The sequence below is a fragment of the Temnothorax curvispinosus genome, unplaced genomic scaffold (assembly GCF_003070985.1).
Source record: "Temnothorax curvispinosus isolate PA1 unplaced genomic scaffold, ASM307098v1 QBEX01006326.1, whole genome shotgun sequence".
NCBI classification, from domain to species: Eukaryota; Metazoa; Arthropoda; class Insecta; order Hymenoptera; family Formicidae; genus Temnothorax; species Temnothorax curvispinosus.
In genome coordinates, this window is record NW_020216106.1 from 1,025,118 (window position 1) to 1,044,703 (window position 19,586).

At 38.7% G+C, this 19,586-nt stretch overlaps 4 protein-coding genes and 1 long non-coding RNA gene across 8 annotated transcripts; 3 read left to right on the forward strand and 2 right to left on the reverse strand.

Moving 5' to 3' along the window:
• The first annotated feature begins 2,955 nt into the window (after window positions 1-2,955).
• Window positions 2,956-7,777, forward strand: LOC112455736 (mesotocin receptor-like). 2 transcript variants are annotated; one of them, XM_025017871.1, is made up of 6 exons: window positions 2,956-4,454; window positions 5,831-6,038; window positions 6,362-6,456; window positions 6,571-6,866; window positions 7,226-7,411; window positions 7,496-7,587. In XM_025017871.1, the coding sequence occupies exons 1-5, from the start codon at window positions 4,171-4,173 to the stop codon at window positions 7,387-7,389; spliced, it is 1,047 nt and encodes a 348-aa protein (XP_024873639.1). In that variant the 5' UTR covers window positions 2,956-4,170; the 3' UTR covers window positions 7,390-7,411; window positions 7,496-7,587. The 2 variants fall into 2 exon arrangements, with proteins under 2 accessions (XP_024873639.1, XP_024873638.1); XM_025017870.1 differs by having other exon boundaries at window positions 2,957-4,454; window positions 7,226-7,366; window positions 7,496-7,777.
• On the reverse strand, window positions 6,342-8,443 carry LOC112455738. The gene is made up of 3 exons (XR_003040890.1): window positions 7,793-8,443; window positions 6,623-6,749; window positions 6,342-6,424 (listed from the first exon to the last, which is right to left on the reverse strand). It is a non-coding gene; the product is annotated as an uncharacterized LOC112455738 (long non-coding RNA).
• A 115-nt stretch (window positions 8,444-8,558) lies between these two features.
• Window positions 8,559-14,742, forward strand: LOC112455737. Of its 2 annotated transcripts, none has more exons than XM_025017872.1 (4): window positions 8,559-8,951; window positions 9,511-9,646; window positions 9,843-10,070; window positions 14,054-14,742. In XM_025017872.1, exons 1-4 carry the CDS (start codon window positions 8,847-8,849, stop codon window positions 14,473-14,475), a joined length of 891 nt encoding a protein of 296 aa, XP_024873640.1. In that variant the 5' UTR covers window positions 8,559-8,846; the 3' UTR covers window positions 14,476-14,742. The 2 variants fall into 2 exon arrangements, with proteins under 2 accessions (XP_024873640.1, XP_024873641.1); XM_025017873.1 differs by having other exon boundaries at window positions 9,843-10,040.
• A 548-nt stretch (window positions 14,743-15,290) lies between these two features.
• Window positions 15,291-17,407, reverse strand: LOC112455704 (RAB6A-GEF complex partner protein 2). Of its 2 annotated transcripts, none has more exons than XM_025017806.1 (6): window positions 17,020-17,407; window positions 16,830-16,951; window positions 16,639-16,746; window positions 16,366-16,515; window positions 16,169-16,281; window positions 15,291-16,071 (listed from the first exon to the last, which is right to left on the reverse strand). In XM_025017806.1, exons 1-6 carry the CDS (start codon window positions 17,139-17,141, stop codon window positions 15,526-15,528), a joined length of 1,161 nt encoding a protein of 386 aa, XP_024873574.1. In that variant the 5' UTR covers window positions 17,142-17,407; the 3' UTR covers window positions 15,291-15,525. The 2 variants fall into 2 exon arrangements, with proteins under 2 accessions (XP_024873574.1, XP_024873575.1); XM_025017807.1 differs by having other exon boundaries at window positions 15,291-16,056; window positions 17,020-17,405.
• Window positions 17,408-17,868: 461 nt separating this feature from the next.
• On the forward strand, window positions 17,869-19,530 carry LOC112455706 (ER membrane protein complex subunit 7). The gene is made up of 4 exons (XM_025017808.1): window positions 17,869-18,068; window positions 18,166-18,424; window positions 18,521-18,595; window positions 18,797-19,530. Exons 1-4 carry the CDS (start codon window positions 17,869-17,871, stop codon window positions 18,923-18,925), a joined length of 663 nt encoding a protein of 220 aa, XP_024873576.1. The 3' UTR covers window positions 18,926-19,530.
• Window positions 19,531-19,586: the final 56 nt, after the last annotated feature.

Genomic DNA, 19,586 nt, shown 5'->3' on the forward strand with positions numbered 1-19,586 from the left:
TTGCGCCGGAGTTAAACCGCGAAAGTGGCGGAATCCGCCACAGGACTGACGGGACAGCAAAATAAAACGAATACCATAATTATACTCACCCCACGGTCGCTCCGCCGTCGCCCGATGCCTCCCAGGCCCCCTCCTCCTCTCCACCGGTCCTTCTCCGATGTCACGTCTCCGTCGACGCACTCGCTCACTCGTTCCCTTGACTCGTTCACACACGAAAATATCGTCATTTACGATCGCGCGACACTTTCGACACTATGCACGGCACTCTCGGTATTAATCTCGCGACGCGGAGCGTACTTAATCACACGGCGACGGAAGAATTACGTCGGAGAAGCTACGAGAACCTTTCTATACGATCCGCTCGACGCCCGTCGACTCGCGATGTCCCGCAGGTAGACGCTAAGATGGCGGAGAGAATTTCGTAAATCGCGCGGCCAACTTCACTCGCCAGAAGCAACGCCAACGTCGCGGCGCAGCGTCGCTACGCTTGCTGCTTGTCGGGCGATTTTGGTTAACTGCAATCAAATCGTCGATTTATGAACAATATGAACACTGGGTCTGTTACCCACGATTGCCAAATATCGAGACACGATGAAATACGAATTAGTTAAACGTACGGCGTTAATAGAGACTGCGATCGTTAATTAATACGTCGTGGCGTCACGCGACTTACGGTCCGCTCCTTTATCCGTGCTCCCCGAAAGTCCGTGTACCGTGTGACGTCATTCCGAAGCGCGCGACACGACGCGAGTCAAGTTGGCGGTTGAGATTCGAAAAGCGTCTCGCTACGAGACCAATCATCCGAAAGTGACCGAAAGAATGTAATGGAGAGTATTATCGAATGCGATATACCTGCCGAGGTATATTATACGGATATACGATGTATATATATAATACGGATGCCGATCCGTATTAATTCCATGAAGCAAATTAAATAATTCGATGTATCACAATTCTTCGTAATCTAAACCGTCGTCGATTCGTGCACTACTCTGCGTTGCGATCCGAGGAGCAAGTGGTGCTGGGATGATTGCCGGGCCCCAGGGGCGCGTTCCGAAACATCACCCGAATGAAAATCCTGCACAGCATATGTTATGTGCACTAAAGATTTTTAGCACTTTGGGTGATGTTACTGAACGCAGCCTGCTCTGACATCATTATTGATTGGTCGAAAGAGATGCGCTGTGACGCATCGTAAGCAACGATGTTGAATCGTAGCGCCGCATCTCTCCGAGAGAGATCACATATAAAATATGGAAAAATATAGCGAAACACGGAAAATTTCTTTTAAAAAAAATTGATTACATTATTTCTTCTCTTTTTCTTTAATTAAAAGCGATTAAGGCGAAGATATGGAGTTAAATACAAGAAATTGAGGAGAAATACTAAACTGCCGATGTAAAAATACTGACTTACTTGATATCTACTTATATTTATCGCGAAATACGCTTCCGCGAAAATCTTGTAATAATGATCAAATTAAAGAGAAAAAACGAGTTAATATCTGAGCTTCAAACGCGTTATTGTTTGTAATTAACGTGTCAAGATCTTTCAGCTCACTCGTCTTTCGCGACCCGCCGGGGTCATATACGCCTATTTAAGTGGGCTGTTTAACCATTCAATGCCATACGGCGCATAATAAACTCGCGAGCCGAGTACACACCTTGATCAAACAAACGTCCGAAGCTGTCGCGATCACGCCCAGCTCGCTCGACATTGTCGCTCGATCATTAACCGACGCACATGAACGCATTTACATCGAGATTGCGTTTCACTAATTAATTATACAGCTACACAGCTATCCGGCCGCGAGTCAATCATCGAGTCATGCTCGCGCGGTTGTCTCTCACCGGACGGATTAAAAAGCGCTAACAAAAAGATGTTGTGTTTCTACGGCTGAAAGCAAAGCGTAACATTAATACCGATTTTTTCTTCTCGCGCAAAAAGTGTAAATTACTTTGACAAAAAAGACAAGCACATACATGCATATTTAAGTATGCGAACATGATACTCGATAATACCTAAAATTACCTTTTTTTTTTTAAGAATAGCATTGCGTATTATGTTTCTCTTAACTTGTGACATAACGATACAGTTTTTTTGGTGTTTCTTTAACTACAATCAATAGATTTTACTTAACAAGTTGAGTTGCGTTGCTCTTTTTCATTTCTCGTCAATATTTATAGCGTCGATTGACTCATAATATTCGTGCCTTCTAGCTTGGAATGAAATGCATGAATTTATAAATAATCTCAATTCGTAATCAGTCGATATAGAGATCCGCTTATTTTTGCCGCGAGTCAAAACGAATTACCAAGATTGTGCTTGTCGCTTCACGCGCCGAAGAATGACGCTTTTTGCGGGACGTTTCAGCGAAACCTTGGCGAAAGAATGCGATAAATAACTCGTCGTAAAAAAGTGCATCGTGCACTTTAATGTAGTTCGATACCGTCGTAAACAATGGCAGAGCGTCTTCGACGATACGGTGAGATTGCACCACGCACTTGACGGAGTATCGATGCCTCGTGGCTTCCGTACGATAATTATAATTAATCGATAGGAGAATCGTTAGCGGCAAATTTCTATGAACTGGACAGACAGGACAACATCATATTATCGTATAATTATCATAAGAACGTTTGCTTCAATTGAAATATATAATTATAACTCGACTTCCACGCGTCATGCAAGAAATAGATACATTCGAAGCGTATAAATCATCAAATGTTTACGTACTTCTGCAAGAGATACGATTATTTTTTAAAGAAAATTTACTTTCGAGTTGAACATAATTATGAACGATTATGAACATGAAAATATTTTTGTTCTACTGAATTGTATAAAGTAGAGTTACGCGCACATGTTTTGTGGTTTAAATTTCATTTAAAAAACAATAAAATGTCATATAGATGCGAAGATTGTCGATGAAATATTTCATCGAAAAATTTTGTTATTTATCAATCTTACATGCAAAAATTAATAAGAAGTTGCTAAATTCTCCAGAATATCTTCTATTTGTATAATTAGCACGGGATTCATGGTCTTCTTTGTAATGCTATTCCCTGTGATTAGTCTACAGAAATTATCATAATTAATGGAAAATAAAGCTGATCGTCTATGTCATATTATAATCACATTCCTGTAATCCATTTCACCCTCTGGCAAAGAATTCCATTTAAAGATCAGTCATGTTGACATAACCGATACGTTTAAGTGCGATATAGAAATAGAAGTAATGGACAATTATATTACAATCATCTTCATAATTATTAAGATCGTTTAGCATAACATCATGTTGACACAGTGATTTTAGGTAAAGTACCAATATACAACATCGAAGATTCTCATTTATTCAAATAACAGTTTGATGATAATCTCTCGCATTGCCTGAAATTATCGTGCTTATTTCGAAATGGAACGTCAATTTGGGTTGTCTCGCAGTATAATAATACGGTCAACGGTTGAGACGCTTTTTTTAGACCATCGGAATTGCGTTGAATATCCAACGAGGAACTTTCCATTGGTTGCCGGGCGATCAATTCAGCGAGTCGAAAAGAAAAGAAGCTCAATCATGTACACGCACGTGTAATCTACGTACGATTTTATATACCCTCATCACGTAACGCTGTTTTTCCTCGGATCCTTCCAGTCGGACTCGATCCTTCCACCGCGCCTTGGCCGATACGAGGCAAAGCGCGACGCGGTCGGGCCGAGAACGCAGTGTCGACGTTGCGCGAAACTCGCGTAGTTCGCGGGTATCAACGAGACTTATTTGCGCAGTTTTTGCGTAGAAACCGCGTCAATTACGAATTACGTCGGTGCCTCCCCGCGAATTTCGCTCCAACCGCGTTTTTTTCCTCCACGTGATTCCGATCGGTGCGTTTCGCGATGACACCTCCCAGAAGAGGCATTCCGCGTCGTCGCGTCGGAGAACGAGCGTTGTCACGCTACCGTTAATACCGGAAATACCGTATAAATATTCAATCGCACGAGTTTCACGTCGCGCGCTCGTAGCAGGCGTGGATTCGCACGGACGATCTCCGGAGTTTCTCTTTTCTTTTTCTTCCTCTCTTCTTTTTTTATTTTTTCTCTCCCTCGTCGGGCGAGTATCGGCTGAATGACGAGGCGGTGGGTCGGGAGAATCGCGCACGAGAGGAGTGCTTCGGAGATATGTCGCAGGATTTTAATTTCTCGTCGTTGACGTCGTCTTCGGAGTCGGCGGACGACGCGAGGGACGAGTACCTCGCCAGGTGGGAAATCGCGGTTCTGACCAGCATATTCCTCATCACCCTCCTCGGCAATGCCCTGGTCCTGCTGGCCCTTTACATCCGGCGGCGTTATCAGCGACGAAAGTTCACCAGGATGTACTTCTTCATCTTGCACCTGAGCGTGGCCGACCTGTTGACGGGTCTGCTCGACGTTCTGCCGCAGCTCGCCTGGGACATAACGTTCAGGTAAGCTGCATTGTCATTCCGGCTAACCTTGTGATTCTTTAATGAGCTTTCGTTTACCAATGCGTAAATTCGTGTCGAAGGCGATATGCAGGAAGTACACCGAGCGCGTTTGATTATCTGCAACAACATACGATGTCAACTATGATAGTACACTGGTACCACTTCTTTTATTCATCAGTTACTTTATATTTAGAAAAAACGCATTTAAAAAGATGGTACGGAAACTGTAAATATTAAAATAATATCTAGCTATGCAAAACAATGGTTATTTGATTACTCGAATCCAAGTGTTTGAATTATCTATATCACCTAAATCTGGACATTTAAAAAGTTGCTACGAGAAATTGGGCAGAAAACTAATCGCAGAATGTAATAAAATTTATCGAAATTATATAACTTTCACATATCTATTGTATGTACATTACATGGTAAAAATATTATAAATATAATACATATTAGAAATCTTTAGAAACAAGAAAATTAATTAAATACTTTTCGACTTTTTGAGAGAGAGAAAGGAATATTAATTGATTTATATACTTGAACGGTGAAGAGTTTCTTTTAACTGTAATGATATTTTTCGTTGTGGAGAACCACATATTTTAGAGCCAGTGTGAAAAAAACAAAAGTGGCAAAATAAATTTTAAAGTTGATATTTATAGCTCTTGATGAAAGAATACGTGATGTATACATGTATAATACATATAATGACTGAAATAAATCAGAAATCTTTTTTGAGTCAAGCTTAATCAATGATTGACGGCGTCGCGATTACCCATCGGCGAATAACCATCTTAAAGTTCTAAAATCAGAACGGACCTTAAAAAAAGCACCTTGTATTTTTCCCAGCATAATCGTGTATATTGACACTTTGATTGATGTTAGAAAATTATATTTATCCATCGAGATATGATGTATGATAGGATTAATCCAGACAGGAGTCTCTCTAACGTTTAGCTTTCACTGCCCAATATCATCTGCCATTTTAATCAAAATCTTACCGTAAATACTTTATTGTTTTCACACAAATATAAACTTGGCACGATTCCAATAATATTGAGAAGCAAATAACAGAGGTAAATCGATGTAATATACTATAAATATATGAGACAGTTTTTAGTTATCGAATAGGTATTTCCAACCCGATATTGGCCTGTTAATATTAGTTCTAAATATTGTAAAAAATATCATCTCAATCAAAGATCAAACCTAAACTTCTCTATCTACGCTTTATATTCGCATTTTTATCCATTTGACCTTTTTTATACACAACTTCGACGTATCTCTGACGTACAAATTTGTGTAAAGTTCTATCGCAGAAATCTGCTCTCATCTAGAGCGGCGCGATTAAACAAATTTGATGGTACGACCCTCAGATTTCAGGGTGGAGCGGTGCTCTGTAAACTGATCAAATTCGGACAGCCGTTCGGCCTGTATCTCAGTTCCTATATCCTGACGGTGATCGCGATGGACAGGTATTATGCCATCTGCCACCCCTTCAGTTACTGCCGCATCACATCTCGAAGATCGAAAATGATGGTGTACGGGGCGTGGGCGCTTGCCGCTACACTGTGCGTACCGCAGGTTCGTTGAAAATTTAATTCGTACCTCCGTGAGATGTATTCCGTTCACACGATCCACCTTGCCTCGCGCCCGAGAGTAAATCGGTTTACTTGAGATATTAATTTTTATCCTATGTAGACAGCGGGCGCAAATTCAATAGCGTCGACACGCTAATTTATGAGAATGCTTGTATGGAACTTGTCGTTTATAAATGCGTTATGCGCTTCACGAATTTCTTGACGTTTTTGATAAATGTATCTCGGGCCGGCGGCTGTCGGACAGTTGTAAATGTCGTTATCCTTGTTGCGGAAAATTATAGATTTCTTTTCGTTCAATAATTTTAGATTGTTATATTCTCGTACACGGAAATATCGCCCGGCGTTTGGGAGTGTTGGGCCACCTTTTACCTGAAATATGGCGAGAGAGCTTATATTACTTGGTAATATCCACTCATCCATATGGTTTACATTATATTTTAAAATATATATATTTTTTCGTAGCGTTTAATAATATCGATAGACTTAAGCGATGTGATGTCTGGATTTAATTATAGGTACAGTGTTACGCAGTTCCTATTACCCTTCATAGTGCTCGTATATACTTACACGAGAATATGCGTATCGATATGGACGAGCAGTAAAATGTCGGGTGTCGTTGATCTCAACAAAAGTAACAAGGCCAGTTTTTTTCAACGAAATCGAGATCCCCTTATCTCCAAGGCGATGATCAATACTGTAAAACAAATGATCATTGTAGTTAGTTTATACATCATCACCAATACCCCTTTTATCGGGTGTGAGCTATGGGCAACGTGGGACCCTAAAGCTTCCACTTCGTCATTTGTCACTGGTAAATATCTTATCAAATGCAGTAACAAATTGTAATAGTATAATTTAAAAATACTATTAATTAGAAAGTGATATTGGTCATTATATAATATTCAGCGATTCGAAAATTCCAATTAATATCTTTTTAATGAAATTACAATTAATTGATTGCACAATTCATAACGCTTATAACAATATTAATTTATTATTATATATTATTGGCTTAATTTATAAATTTATATTGTTATAGGCAAATGTGTAAATATATATATGCGAGAGTAGAAAACGAAATTTCCCAGTATTTATTTTTCGAATCTCTAGGGCATTAAATTATTTATTAATTCTTATCTCATTGTACTTTGTACGTGTTATAATTTGCAGGAGCTGCCTTCACTATTCTAAGTCTCTTAAACAGTCTCACGAGTTGCGTTAATCCTTGGATTTACTTTGCATTTAACAAGGAATTACGCTCGGCGTTGACAAGTTTTTTATACAGAAAGAAAGATTATTCGTTGACTTACGGTAATCATAATCTGTCAGTTTGAATCGCTCTACCACGAGTACCACGTGTGTATTTGTGTTACGACCGTCAAACATTTTCGCGTCGCGAGAAAGTATAAACGTTATATTTATATTGCCATTTTCTTTCAGATATAGATGCACGTCGGAACGCGTCGGATGTACCCTCTTCAACATCGTCGTTTATTTCTAGAATCTCGCGACTTGCGAGTTCAAAGATATTCGGGTAAAGTGGAAATAAAACAAAGTTTGCATTTTGAAAAGGACTGTTTTGAATATAAAGAATACACCGCGAATATAGTTGATGCATATATACATTCGCAGGCGTGTAAATGCGTTCAGTACGAACAATGTCGGAGCACATGCAATTTCTTTCTATATGACGACTTTTTAATAAAAATTATTTATGGACAACCTATTGAAAAATACCTGCGAACAAAGAACCTCGCTGTTTTACAGAAATATTTCCAGGGGATACAGCCAGCGATGTAGATATCCACGAAATGTAGATATCCACAGAAAGATTGTCACTACAAGAGTTTCGATCACTTGAAATTGAAAATATATACACATACAATATCTGACTTCGCGAATCCGTTTTACAAACCGAACGAAAGCACAGTGCAATTTCAAAATTTTTTTTCTCCTCGCATTCGTAATTCCCGTCGCATCTCTCCACCCACGTGTGCGTCATTCTTCACGATCTGTTATACTTGCACCGTTCCACCTCATTAGTATTTCCATCGACCGGGCGTCTATTATGTTCTGATGTTTGTACTCCCATTTTTATCCCGATCATCCCAGAGACTCTCATACGCATGCTAATATTATACACCAGGTGCGGACACCCATATCTAACGCCATTGCTACCTATTTAATTCCTTTTGGAGGTAGAAACATTTTTTTTATATATTTTTTTTATGCGAGCATTAATAAGTATGGTACGATTAACGAGTTCTCCAATTTCGATCGTTGCTCCAAAGTAACCAAATTCTATACAATAACGTATAATATAAATAATTTCATGCAAGAGCTACAGATAAACATTATTATGATATATACTCCAAAACTTCAAAAAATAAAGATTATTTGCTATATTTACAGAAAATTCAATTTTCGCGAATGTCCATGTTTTCTTGTATTGTCATATTAATAATGACTTTCTAGCTTTCCGTTTTACTTATATGACAATCAAGTACTTTATTAAAAATAGTATAATCGCGATACTTTGGGCAGGGCCCATATGAACTCCGATACATTCCTCTCTTTACCTGATTGCGACAAATTGAGAACCCCCGGCGCGGAACACCTGAATACTTAATAAACGGATAAAATTAACATTAATAACGACTGTCTGTGGCTGATCCACATCTTATCCGAGGACAAACCCAGCCGACTAGACCTTCTTGATAAACGCTTTCCGATACTTGGTCGGGAAGGACCAAGTCGTCAGTTTTTCACGACGTTTCTCTTCGGCACGTCGATGGGTGACATCAGGGTTAACGAAGACGTGCTATTTGTGCTCGATCGGGTGTCCGGGATGGAGCAGAATTCGGAAGAATATCGTGCCGAGCCGGCGAAGAACGAGGTAAAGGCAATCGAAGTGCGATGCGACACTATCGCGAAAAATGTAACTCCGCAATATCGCCCAATAATGCAACTGATAGCCCCGTCATCTTCTTATTTACTTATTTACTTTGCGCACGAATCCGGGCTCAAATACCGATGTAAACTTTTGTGACGGAAAATATTCTTTCGTACTGCGTATTTTGAATCAAAATTTTCTACATTTATGTATCTTGCATTTTGAGAAACGTGTCTTTTCTCGCAAAATAATATATATATTTTGCGAGAATCGCTTATATATGTTTCTTTATTTTTTCAGTCTTTTATAGCTTGTATTTTAATTTAAAATACACTGTTAAAACAACTTAACCAACAGTAATTTGTAATACCTATTAAACGATTATTTTACAACGCTGTATTCCTGAAAAACATTTTAGTGTCGCATTTATCTCGTGTCGCGATTACATCGATTTGTTTCGTACAATATACGAAGAGAAGGTCAGCGCATTAAGAAACTTAAAGTCTCAGCACAAAAATATAGGAGAAAAAGAATGAGAGAAAAAGGCGAATTTACATTCCAGTCCGAAAACGAGAGCAACGATGAAGATTACGCGCGTTCGCCGGTGTTACTGGATTTAGACGAGAACTCAAAGCAACAGCAACAAAAGGCAAGCTCGCCGAGTTCCGCATCAACGGTGAATCAAAGATTGGCGGCAGGTACGCATACGAGGTACTTGAGCTTGTACTTCAAAATACGAAGGAAGTTACTCATTCTTATTACGTATCAGCTAAACATATCCCCAAATATTATCAATGACATAATTGCTCGATTAGTTTCTGACACGTAAATAGTATAATTAATGGTAAGTGTGAAATCGTGTTATTAACTGTGCGTATATCACATTCCCATTAGACGAAACAACACGACCGCAGGCCATGAGAGACAGATGGCAAGAGACGAGCTTCGAGACGCGCGGCCAGCAGAATCCCGAGGGAGTGCTCGTGATTAGAGTACCGGAACCGGAAATAATTGGCAGCCATCCGCATCTCGAGATGCTCCACGAGACCAACATTAAGTCGGTGCACCGGGAGCCGTCGCAGACTGAGAAAGGTGCGGCAATGTCGAATTGCTCGTTGCCTGGTGAGATCACATCCACGATTGAACTAATCTACGTGCCTTAGGAATGCCGCGCGAATAGATTGGCGATCATATATATCTATCATAGATGATACCCTTAATACGTTCACGTTACCACATGCTAGAGTTCAAAATTTTCTCGCCACAGGCCATCCCCAATTAGTAAACTTTATTTGTTTTAGACACATGAAATTACAAAATTCTGGCTGTCATATATGTAGCGTTGAACGTTGAAGTAAATCGTAAAGCGAACGTGTTAAGACGCATTTGTGAGAAGATCGAGCTAAATGATCCATGAAAGTAAATCTCTTTCCAAGTACCAGTTTTATTATACAGTGAGAGAATTAACAGAGGGGGCTGCTTAATTGCCGGACGTTAACACCGCCGTTCCCAGTTAGACGCGCGTCCCTCCTGGCAGCTTTAGGCAAACGTGTGCACAGCTCCCGCTCCAGCAGCATGACCCGTAGATTTTTGTCACGTGTCCGCTGTATCTGTCGCACGAGAATCGAGGGATGATGCTGCTGCTGCTGCTGCTGATGCTGCTGCTTCTCGCGCGGCTTATTTTCCGTCACGGCGTCGTGCCGGCTTCCCTCGTCCCTGCGCGAGTACGACATGGTGCATGAATATCAATTCGGCCGGAACGTACGCACGTATTTCAAAAAAAAGGACAAGATATTTTCGCGTCACGGCTGCATTCGATTTTAGGCATCGCTGGCACATTTTTATATACCAATGCGTCGCGTAACGCGTTTGAAATTATTTGCAGACGTGCGTGCGTATCGCGTTACGTCGGACAATTTTACATAATGTAAAAAACGCGTGTACAAATCAGTCAGAAAAATAATGACTCTCGCACTTTTGTAATCAATTCTAAAGCTTGCAAATCGGGCGGAAGTCTCAAATGCATGCCGTGTATATAGCACTTCATTTTTGCATGAACTTGTAATAATGAATCATGCTCGATATCGAGCTTCAAATTAATTTTTCTTTGATCTTTTTCTTTCAACTGACAATTTTTCTCTACCTAATTTCTCTCCTCTAAATGTTTGAAGTTCAACACTTATATTTTGATTAATCAACCACCTTCGATGCTACTTCCCAGCTAGTAGAAGCTTATAAAATACGTCTACGCTCTTCAAAAAACACTTAAAAAATGCCTGAAAAATTATGTCGTCTTTTGATGTCTTTAAGACGTCTTTTAGAAACTTTCTACTAGCTGGGTTAACTTACAGTTGATATTTTAAAACTACAGAATTTCACTTTAGCTAAAATTTTGTTTTAAATTCTGACATTTCTAGAATTTTTAAACAACAAGTATACTCGCCAAACCGTCATATACCTATATACGTGATTCGCAATGTAGCCGTTGTCGACTCGCTTCAGCCGTATACCCCTATCGACGTCTCTTCTGCATCCGTTATGGCCTTTGCCGCCCCTTGAGACACGCTTGACACGCTTGCCAGGCTGCTTGCCGGTAGGTAAGACGTAGCCCGCCGGTCCCCTGGCGCCTATTCCGCCGCGTTTCCCCAGGATCTTGGCGAAAAACTGCAGAATTGTTTGGCCGCCGTCCCTCCACCAGCTACTACCGCACTTCTCTTCTTCTTCCTCCTCGATCTCGACGACGCGATCGCCGCAGCTCCGTTTCCGGTCGACGCTCTTGCAGCCGCGCTCCACCTGCCTTCGCAATTCTTGCGAATTGCACACGACCTTCTGCACGGTTTCCCGACGATCATCCTCGGCATGCGGAAATTCCGCAAATTTCTCAGAATCGTCCTGAACGATCGATGGAACATCTTCCTGCCGCGTTAGAGATGATGGATCGTTGAGAAGCCCGATAGTTTCGGTTTCTACGCAAATGTCCTGACGGCTCTCCTTATCTTCGGAATAGGGACATGTTATACATTTTATCAACTGTATAATTTATCTTGTACATCAGCTTATAAAATTAATATACAATGTCAATTCATAAATTTATGCTCATTTTTGAGTAAGTTTGAAAGGCAAGTAGATAAGATAAATTTTATTATTAATTTTCGAAACAAGTTTTTGTTTATAAAATTAATGATAAAAGTTTTTTCATTTATTGTAACCTATAGACAGCTTTTTTATTCACTAAATTAATAAAATATCGTAATAGCATATACTTGATTTGATCGATTTGATAATTATTCTTCTATTTGATGTTCGGATTTATTGAATGATCGCGAGAGAGATGCTTTATACCTTCTTACTTCTTACTTTGATCAACGCCTTCGAAGCCGCTGCACGTCACAAGCGCTATTTCGACCGAGCTCTGCTTCGATTCCAATGTCTTGCCGTGATATCGGATCTTTGTTCCAAGTCCAGTATTCGAGCTCATAGTCGAATCCTGAACCACGTGAAAATAATTCGTGTCCGCGCCTTGAGGCATCACACGTATCACCATCATCCTCTTACGCGTGTGCGGCAAAGGCAATCGAAAATACTGCGCGTCGTTCAGTCGCATTCCTTTCAGTAAAGAGCATTATTTTACAGCTGTTTTACATGCACTCTACATATCTTTTTACACGTTTTATCTTACATTTTTATTTTATTATTAGTCTGTGTATTTTACGCGAATCACGCAACATCTCTTGGACGTTAAAATACATAGAATAAATAAAATAAAATATAATTAGATTACTCTGTACTATTACACAGACTTTTTACGCGGAATTGTACATGTAGCTGCGGCTACGTAATATGCGCATATAATCCAAATGGAACGTCATGCTAACATTGATTTCCGCGAAATAAATTAATTCAGCACATCTCGATTAACGCTGTTTGAACATCTGACAATGAGAGATGAATAATACAATTCATTTTGCGTCAATTGTAATAAAACCGGTAATATCTATAAACAGTTATCTTGAGATAGATCGTGATCTTAATTACTTCCACATGATCTTAATTATTGCTTGATTTTTTTCGCAACGCACGCTGTAGGAGGATAAGCTTAGGTATAAATTACAAATAAATAAACAAGACTATACGAAATTAATAGATATACAAGCCACGAGAAGTTATAAGTTCATGTTACGAAAAAATATTTGCACAAAGATTCCTTTTATTTTTATATATATTTAATATATATAAATTATATTATAATTAACATATATTAAATTAGATATATATAATTTTAACTCTAACCTTTGCGACTAGCTTTGATGTTCGTCATTCTTAAATATTTCTCCCGACCCCGTTTCAAAATTTGCTTTTATTTAAAAGAGATTACTGGTAAAAATTTTTCTCAATTTTATTTTACAATTTGTTTCTTCTTTTGACATTTTTATAAGATAAATATCTAAATATTATATTCATTTTTATTAGACATATTGGCCCTTTTTTTGTTTTTGCAACAGGAATGTCTCGCGAATTACAAGATAGATGATTCCGTAAATAACTTCTCATACAATTTTATACAAAATGTTACAGTATTGTTTTATGTCTTAGTAATTCAGCACAAAACAAATAAACAAAAATTATTTTGTAGGAAAAAGATTATTCTCTTTTATATACCATACACAAATTAGGAAAAGAATGTGCCTTATTCGCAAAAAATATATAAATATCACAGCTAGCAGAAGCTTCTAAAAAATCGTCTTAAAAACGCTTAAAAGACATCTGAAAAATTATGTCTTTTAAATATCTTTGTGATGTCTTTAAGACGTTTTTTAAAACTTTCTGCTAGCTAGGATGACTAAAATCATCAAATTCCTTCGAAAGTCAAATTCCTTCGCCTTAAATGCGAAATTTTTACATGTAATATATCAGCATCTCTACATAAAGCTAAAGTGCTTTTCTAAAAAGTTCGATTTTAGCTTGTCCGTCCTGGAAAAACACCCGAACCGATTCGTTCCATCATTCGGGCAGGTCGTTGTCGCGCGACAATACACCGACAACGACGACGACGAGTGCGCGCGAGCAAGAACAGTCGTTAACCCCGACGTAATTAACGATTTCAGACTACAAGAAGTCTGCCTGCGATCGCGAACGGACCCGAATGCGCGACATGAACCGCGCATTTGAGCTGTTGCGGTCGAAGCTGCCGATATGCAAGCCGCCCGGCAAGAAGCTCTCCAAGATCGAGTCGCTGCGCCACGCCATCACGTACATCAGGCATCTGCAGAGCCTGCTGGAGCCGCAGTACAGCTATGTACCAAGCATGCCCGATCGTGCCAGCGGCTATTACGCGGCCCCATCGGGTCCGCCGACGTCTTTCGAGGTGCAACATCCGGCTGCAGCCCGATGGGAGTCCCTTTACTACCGATACGATTACCACGCGCCCTTCGCCACCCCATCGCCGCCGACTTTGATACCGCCTCTGCAGCCGAGATTGCCGGTTGATCAAGAGGACCGACAGTTCTCTTACAAAGCACGTCACTAGCTCATCGCTTCGAGAACGAGCCCTCGTAAAAAATTAATGAATTAAAAAAGTTGATAAAATTTATTTTGTAATATTATGGATTTCTAAGAACAAGACGTTAATTGTCTTTTAGAAGGCATAAACATTCATGGTCCAAAATACTTTTAGAAGGAATAAACATTCATGGTCCAAAATACAAAATGTTTACCTTCAACAAAGGAATTAGAATTGTTATTCTAAACTTAACAATTTTTGCCTCAGATTTGAATTGACTTCAAGAACATTATAACTATTTTTGAACTTTTATCAATCTTTTTTTAATTTATCAATTGTTTGCGGGGTTTATTTTTATTAACTGCGACTTTTTACGAACGAAGGAATTAGAATAGTTATTCTAAACTTGGCAATTTTTTTCTCAGATTTAAATCTATTGACTTCGAAAACATTTAGATATTAAGAATCATATAAATAACAAGCAGTAAACACTTAAATTTTCGAGAGAAAAATAGCAAAGATAAGATCGCAGGAAAATGTAAAAAAAGTACAGTTAAAAAGAATATTCTCATGAATCATGAAAAAGAAAAATTTATAGAGAATGTACATTATTTATAGAGATTAAGGTAGCCTGTTTATTTTTCTTCGTCGCTGTGTAATATATCATTTCTGCAAAGTCATTAGTCTCCGAAGAAACCATCATTCCGAATAGAAATAAATGCTATAAAGTCAAAGATGCTATTATAAAATTTATATATCATAGATACAAAAGTGCTCAAATTATTATAACATTTTTCTCCTTTATTACATATAATTATTTTTTATTTATATATACATAATTATATGAAAATATATCTTCCTCATATATAATAAATTATCATACAGAATACAAATTTTCTAAACCATCATGGAATAACAATAATCGCATACCTACCACATAAAAATCATGAAACGTAGAATATGTGACTGTAAGTTTAAGTTATTTTCTGTTGATTCCACCTGCACCAAAAGTACCGATACATCGCTTCTTTTATGTGCACTGATTAAATAACATGCATATATGCTACGTTATGATGCTTATATGACGGTGTTGTATTTCGTCTGTTGCGCCATGTTCGGCGGAGTAGTGGTTGGATGGATATGCAGTGGAAGATCCCAAATCATCGTTTCGACATCCAGAGTCGAAGGTCCGTGCCAGCTTATGGTGTTCTCACCGGGCATGTCCATCAATTTCGGCGTTGTGACAAACTCAAAATGTAATCGCCACTTGAGCGTTACCAAATCGGTAGTAAAATCCGGTGTGACATGCAAGGGTATCGGTAGCACCAGATGCGAATATTTGAGACCGAGACACATCTCGTGATGCTTGTTGTAGCTGATCAGGGTCGGCGTAGCGGTCTTCCCTCGCTTGTACTCCTCGGACACGTGTTCCTCTGACTGTAAAGACACAGACACCTGAACGCAGGATACAGTCGCGTTCGAAAAATCGAAGGTTCCGACAATGTCCTCGCCGAGTTTGTAGGAATTCTTGAAGAGGCAGAACCGCACCACGCGCCCACGGCCGTTCGTCACGTTGTAAAAGTTCGGACTGCGTCTGGCTGTTAAATTCTGAAACGTTGTAGACTACACAGTTATGTTAGCACTATATAAAATTTTTAAATCAACTTTAAGTACAAGTACTTCTTAAGATTACAGGATTACACAAAGAATAGCGTATAACCTGCAGCGTTTGTAGAGCGATATCTAGTGGAGTTTCCCTGTTCTGTGTTTCCATAAACGGATTGTTCGGACTCAGATCTACGCTATCGTTACATGCTGTTATTTCTGGCAATTCTGTAAAGCAATATATAAATTATACAGACTTTATGTACACAAAGGTATTATCATTTTTCTATCAAAAATCCTTTAAAATATTACCGCTTAAAGAAAGCACCCTGAACGGTACTCGCAGCAGTTTTATAACTGTATTCACTCTTTGTGTTCCAATTGTAATCTTATAAGAATATTTCACAGCCTGCCCTCTGTACGAAGGTGGAGCGTCACTTGGTATTGCCTCACGATAAATATCTGTTAACAAAAGAATTTAGTAAACTTAAAAGAACACAAAATATACAAGAAAAATTATTAAATAGAAATATTTAAAACACAATTCCAAATATTAAAATTTAATTAGAATAATAAAAAACTTACAGGTCTTACTTTCTCCAGGTGACAGTCTTAAGTCGCAACACAAGATCTTTGGCTTTGTATTCAGTACTACGTGTCCATTGTCTTGCTGCCATGGCGCAAAGGTAGTATCTGTAACAAAGTCGTAATAAATGTAGACACAATTAGTAAAAATAAAGCAGAAAGGATTAAAGGTGTTTCTTCTAAATTCGTACTTGCGTTAATTGCCACTGAACGAGCTGCAGTATTTATTTTCTCTGAAAGGACCATTTTGCTGTTGATTGTACACTGGCAATGGACCTGTGCACTCGCCCATGCGAGACTCTCGAATAAATCACTGTGGAAAAGCAATTGATGTTACGAACAATAAGTTCATTGCCTACAGCTAGCATTATCATTCTTTACCTGTGGCTTTGTGATATTTGATGATTTGGGTTCGGGGGATTGGTGAACGTGACCAAACATTCTATAATCTCCCCGGAAAAATATACAGGACCTCGAACGAGTTTTGCCGTGATTTCTATCATATTGGCTCTCTTTTAAATAGAGACATACGTACTTTTCCCAATCATGAGATGACAATCTTGTCATTGAGATTCAATCTTCTCGTAATCCATCACATTCATTCAATGGTCTGAGTATCTACATATTTAAATTAAATCGATATATGTCGTACCACTTTGTCAATTTATTCACAACTCGCTCCAATTTCATTTCTAAATTTATGGAGAAAATGTTTATAGATATTTCAATGATAACCTAACCCTACTGACTTCACTGGCGTCTCTTGGTACAGAACGTAGACGTTGAACTACGTAGCCATGTCCACGAATATTTCCAACGGGTAACACGCTATATCCTATCCACAGTCGGTTCGTATAGAAGTTTGCGTGACTATTAAAATTTAGGTAGCTCCGTAATATAATACTAATCTTATGATTTATTATTATTCTATTGTTTTATAAACATGTATGTACGCATAGGCCTGATAATATTTCAATTTAAAATGTAATTTTATTATCATTTGGGTTTGATTATCCATCAAGTGATAACTGTTATCATTGCAGAGAAAAACCTTTCTCTGATATATAAAGCACACTGGTGTTTTCTAGGATATACAGGTGTCATATGCATCGCAGTGTCCAGGTGGCTAGGTGCGCAAGGATTGATAAAGCGCATGACAATTCGGTCGCAGGTGGATAATGGTGGATAACACAGGCAAGAGAGGTTAATGATTGTTCGCTCGTATTCGTCATGAGGGGAATTCTGTGTTTGCTCGTCGTTCTCGCGAACCTATGCGAGCGATACGTAATAGCGGAGCATGAGGAAGACGCGTCCACGGATTTGTTTGTGATCGAGGGGAAGGTGTTCCCCTGGGACAACGCTGCTTCCACTGGGTGGCAGCTCATGACGCATGTGATGGCAAACGGAGGTGAACACTACGGCTTTCTGAGGTAATGTAGCTATGCGCATTCGGTGCGGTACGAACTTGGAACGAAATTCACGCGCACGGACGCGCTATATATGTTAAACGAGCATGTTTGATTTCAGGGAAGATGGCACGTTTATAATCTCGAACGTCCCGTCTGGGTCGTACATGGTCGAAGTGGTGAATCCGAATTACGTTTATGAGCCAGTCAGGGTCGAGATCAATTCTAAAGGGAAATTCCGAGCTCGAAAGGTCAATTTGATACAGACGTCGCAAGTGATTCAAGTACCTTACCCGTTGAAAATGAGGCCTCTAGCACCGTTCCGATATTTCCAAGTTAGAGAGCAGTGGCGGTTAACAGACTTCCTGTTCAATCCCATGGTAATAGAGCTTTGGACGAAGCGTTGACAATGCATGTGCTTTGATTTGCTCCCTTCCTTTGCTAAAGTCGTAATATTTCTTTTCCATTCTCCTCAGGTTTTAATGATGGTTCTGCCACTTATACTGATCATGATTCTGCCAAAAATTATGAATGATCCTGAAACTAGGAAGGTAAGAAGACCTAAAGACCGGCCAAAAATTATGAGTGATCCTAAAGACTAGGAGGGTTTTTTTTTTCTAATATCTATAAATAAATGAAAGATAATACTGTAAGATACACTCACATCGTCTAACATAAATTAGTATACGATTTACCACGTAGTTTATATATTCTAGTCCTTGACAAAGTCATAAACTAAATGCATTTTGTAGGAAATGGAGCAATTAAATAATCTCACTATCTATAATATGCCAGAAATGTCTGAAGTAATAACGTCTTTTCTTTCTGGAGGAGAAAAACAAAAATCAAAGGCTGTAAAAGCTGCTAAGAAAAGACAATAATGTATTAGTTTAGTTTTATTATCTGTAGATGATTATATGTATGTTTACTCTAGTCGTTAAAAATATATTAAGATACGACGACGAGAGGCGAGAAAAACGTTCCAATTCCTTGCATCGAGTATCGCGTAAGATTGCGATTGTTAATACGTTAAGCCTTTAAACTATGACTACTTGAAAGTGCTTGATATATTCCTACAGTTTCATAATTCACAAAAATAATTCGCATTTCTTATATATACATCAAATAAAGAAACGATAACAACGCCAGCAACTTTCTAACTTTTTATTCGTCTTTGCTTTATGTGGTCACTTTATACACAATTTCATAAATCAGTAGAGAATATGAATATAAGTAAAAAAAAAATCTGACCTAATATATGATGTAATGACACACATAATATGTAATAATGTGTACAATTTAATTGTACTTCGTGTCACAAAGACATTATTTTGTTACACTTTCTTGTGTCGGTCACTCTCTGTGATGTCTAGATTAATCCTGTCTTATGTAAGGTGTCCAGGCACAAGATACAATTTTCTAAATCGTAAAAAGGCATGTATCTATAATACCACAAATAAACAACAATTATGTATAAAATCTTGAACTATGGGCTTCCAAAGCGAATTATATCATCCATCTTATACTCCTTCACTCCCAATC

Bases quoted from the DNA above. Each gene is read 5' to 3' on its own strand.
- LOC112455706 (XM_025017808.1), top strand. From the start codon at position 17,869: ATGAGGGGAATTCTGTGTTTGCTCGTCGTTCTCGCGAACCTATGCGAG. The intron at 18,069-18,165 runs GTAATGTAGCTA...GTTTGATTTCAG, and splicing joins GAACACTACGGCTTTCTGAG to GGAAGATGGCACGTTTATAA. The intron at 18,425-18,520 runs GTAATAGAGCTT...CATTCTCCTCAG, and splicing joins ACTTCCTGTTCAATCCCATG to GTTTTAATGATGGTTCTGCC.
- LOC112455736 (XM_025017870.1), top strand. From the start codon at position 4,171: ATGTCGCAGGATTTTAATTTCTCGTCGTTGACGTCGTCTTCGGAGTCG. The intron at 6,867-7,225 runs GTAAATATCTTA...TATAATTTGCAG, and splicing joins CACTTCGTCATTTGTCACTG to GAGCTGCCTTCACTATTCTA. The intron at 7,367-7,495 runs GTAATCATAATC...ATTTTCTTTCAG, and splicing joins AGATTATTCGTTGACTTACG to ATATAGATGCACGTCGGAAC.
- LOC112455737 (XM_025017872.1), top strand. From the start codon at position 8,847: ATGGGTGACATCAGGGTTAACGAAGACGTGCTATTTGTGCTCGATCGG. The intron at 9,647-9,842 runs GTACGCATACGA...CATTCCCATTAG, and splicing joins GAATCAAAGATTGGCGGCAG to ACGAAACAACACGACCGCAG. The intron at 10,071-14,053 runs GTGAGATCACAT...TAACGATTTCAG, and splicing joins GTCGAATTGCTCGTTGCCTG to ACTACAAGAAGTCTGCCTGC.
- LOC112455704 (XM_025017806.1), bottom strand. From the start codon at position 17,141: ATGATAGAAATCACGGCAAAACTCGTTCGAGGTCCTGTATATTTTTCC. The intron at 16,747-16,829 runs GTACGAATTTAG...ACTTTGTTACAG, and splicing joins TTCAGTGGCAATTAACGCAA to ATACTACCTTTGCGCCATGG. The intron at 16,072-16,168 runs GTTATACGCTAT...ATAACTGTGTAG, and splicing joins TCGCTCTACAAACGCTGCAG to TCTACAACGTTTCAGAATTT.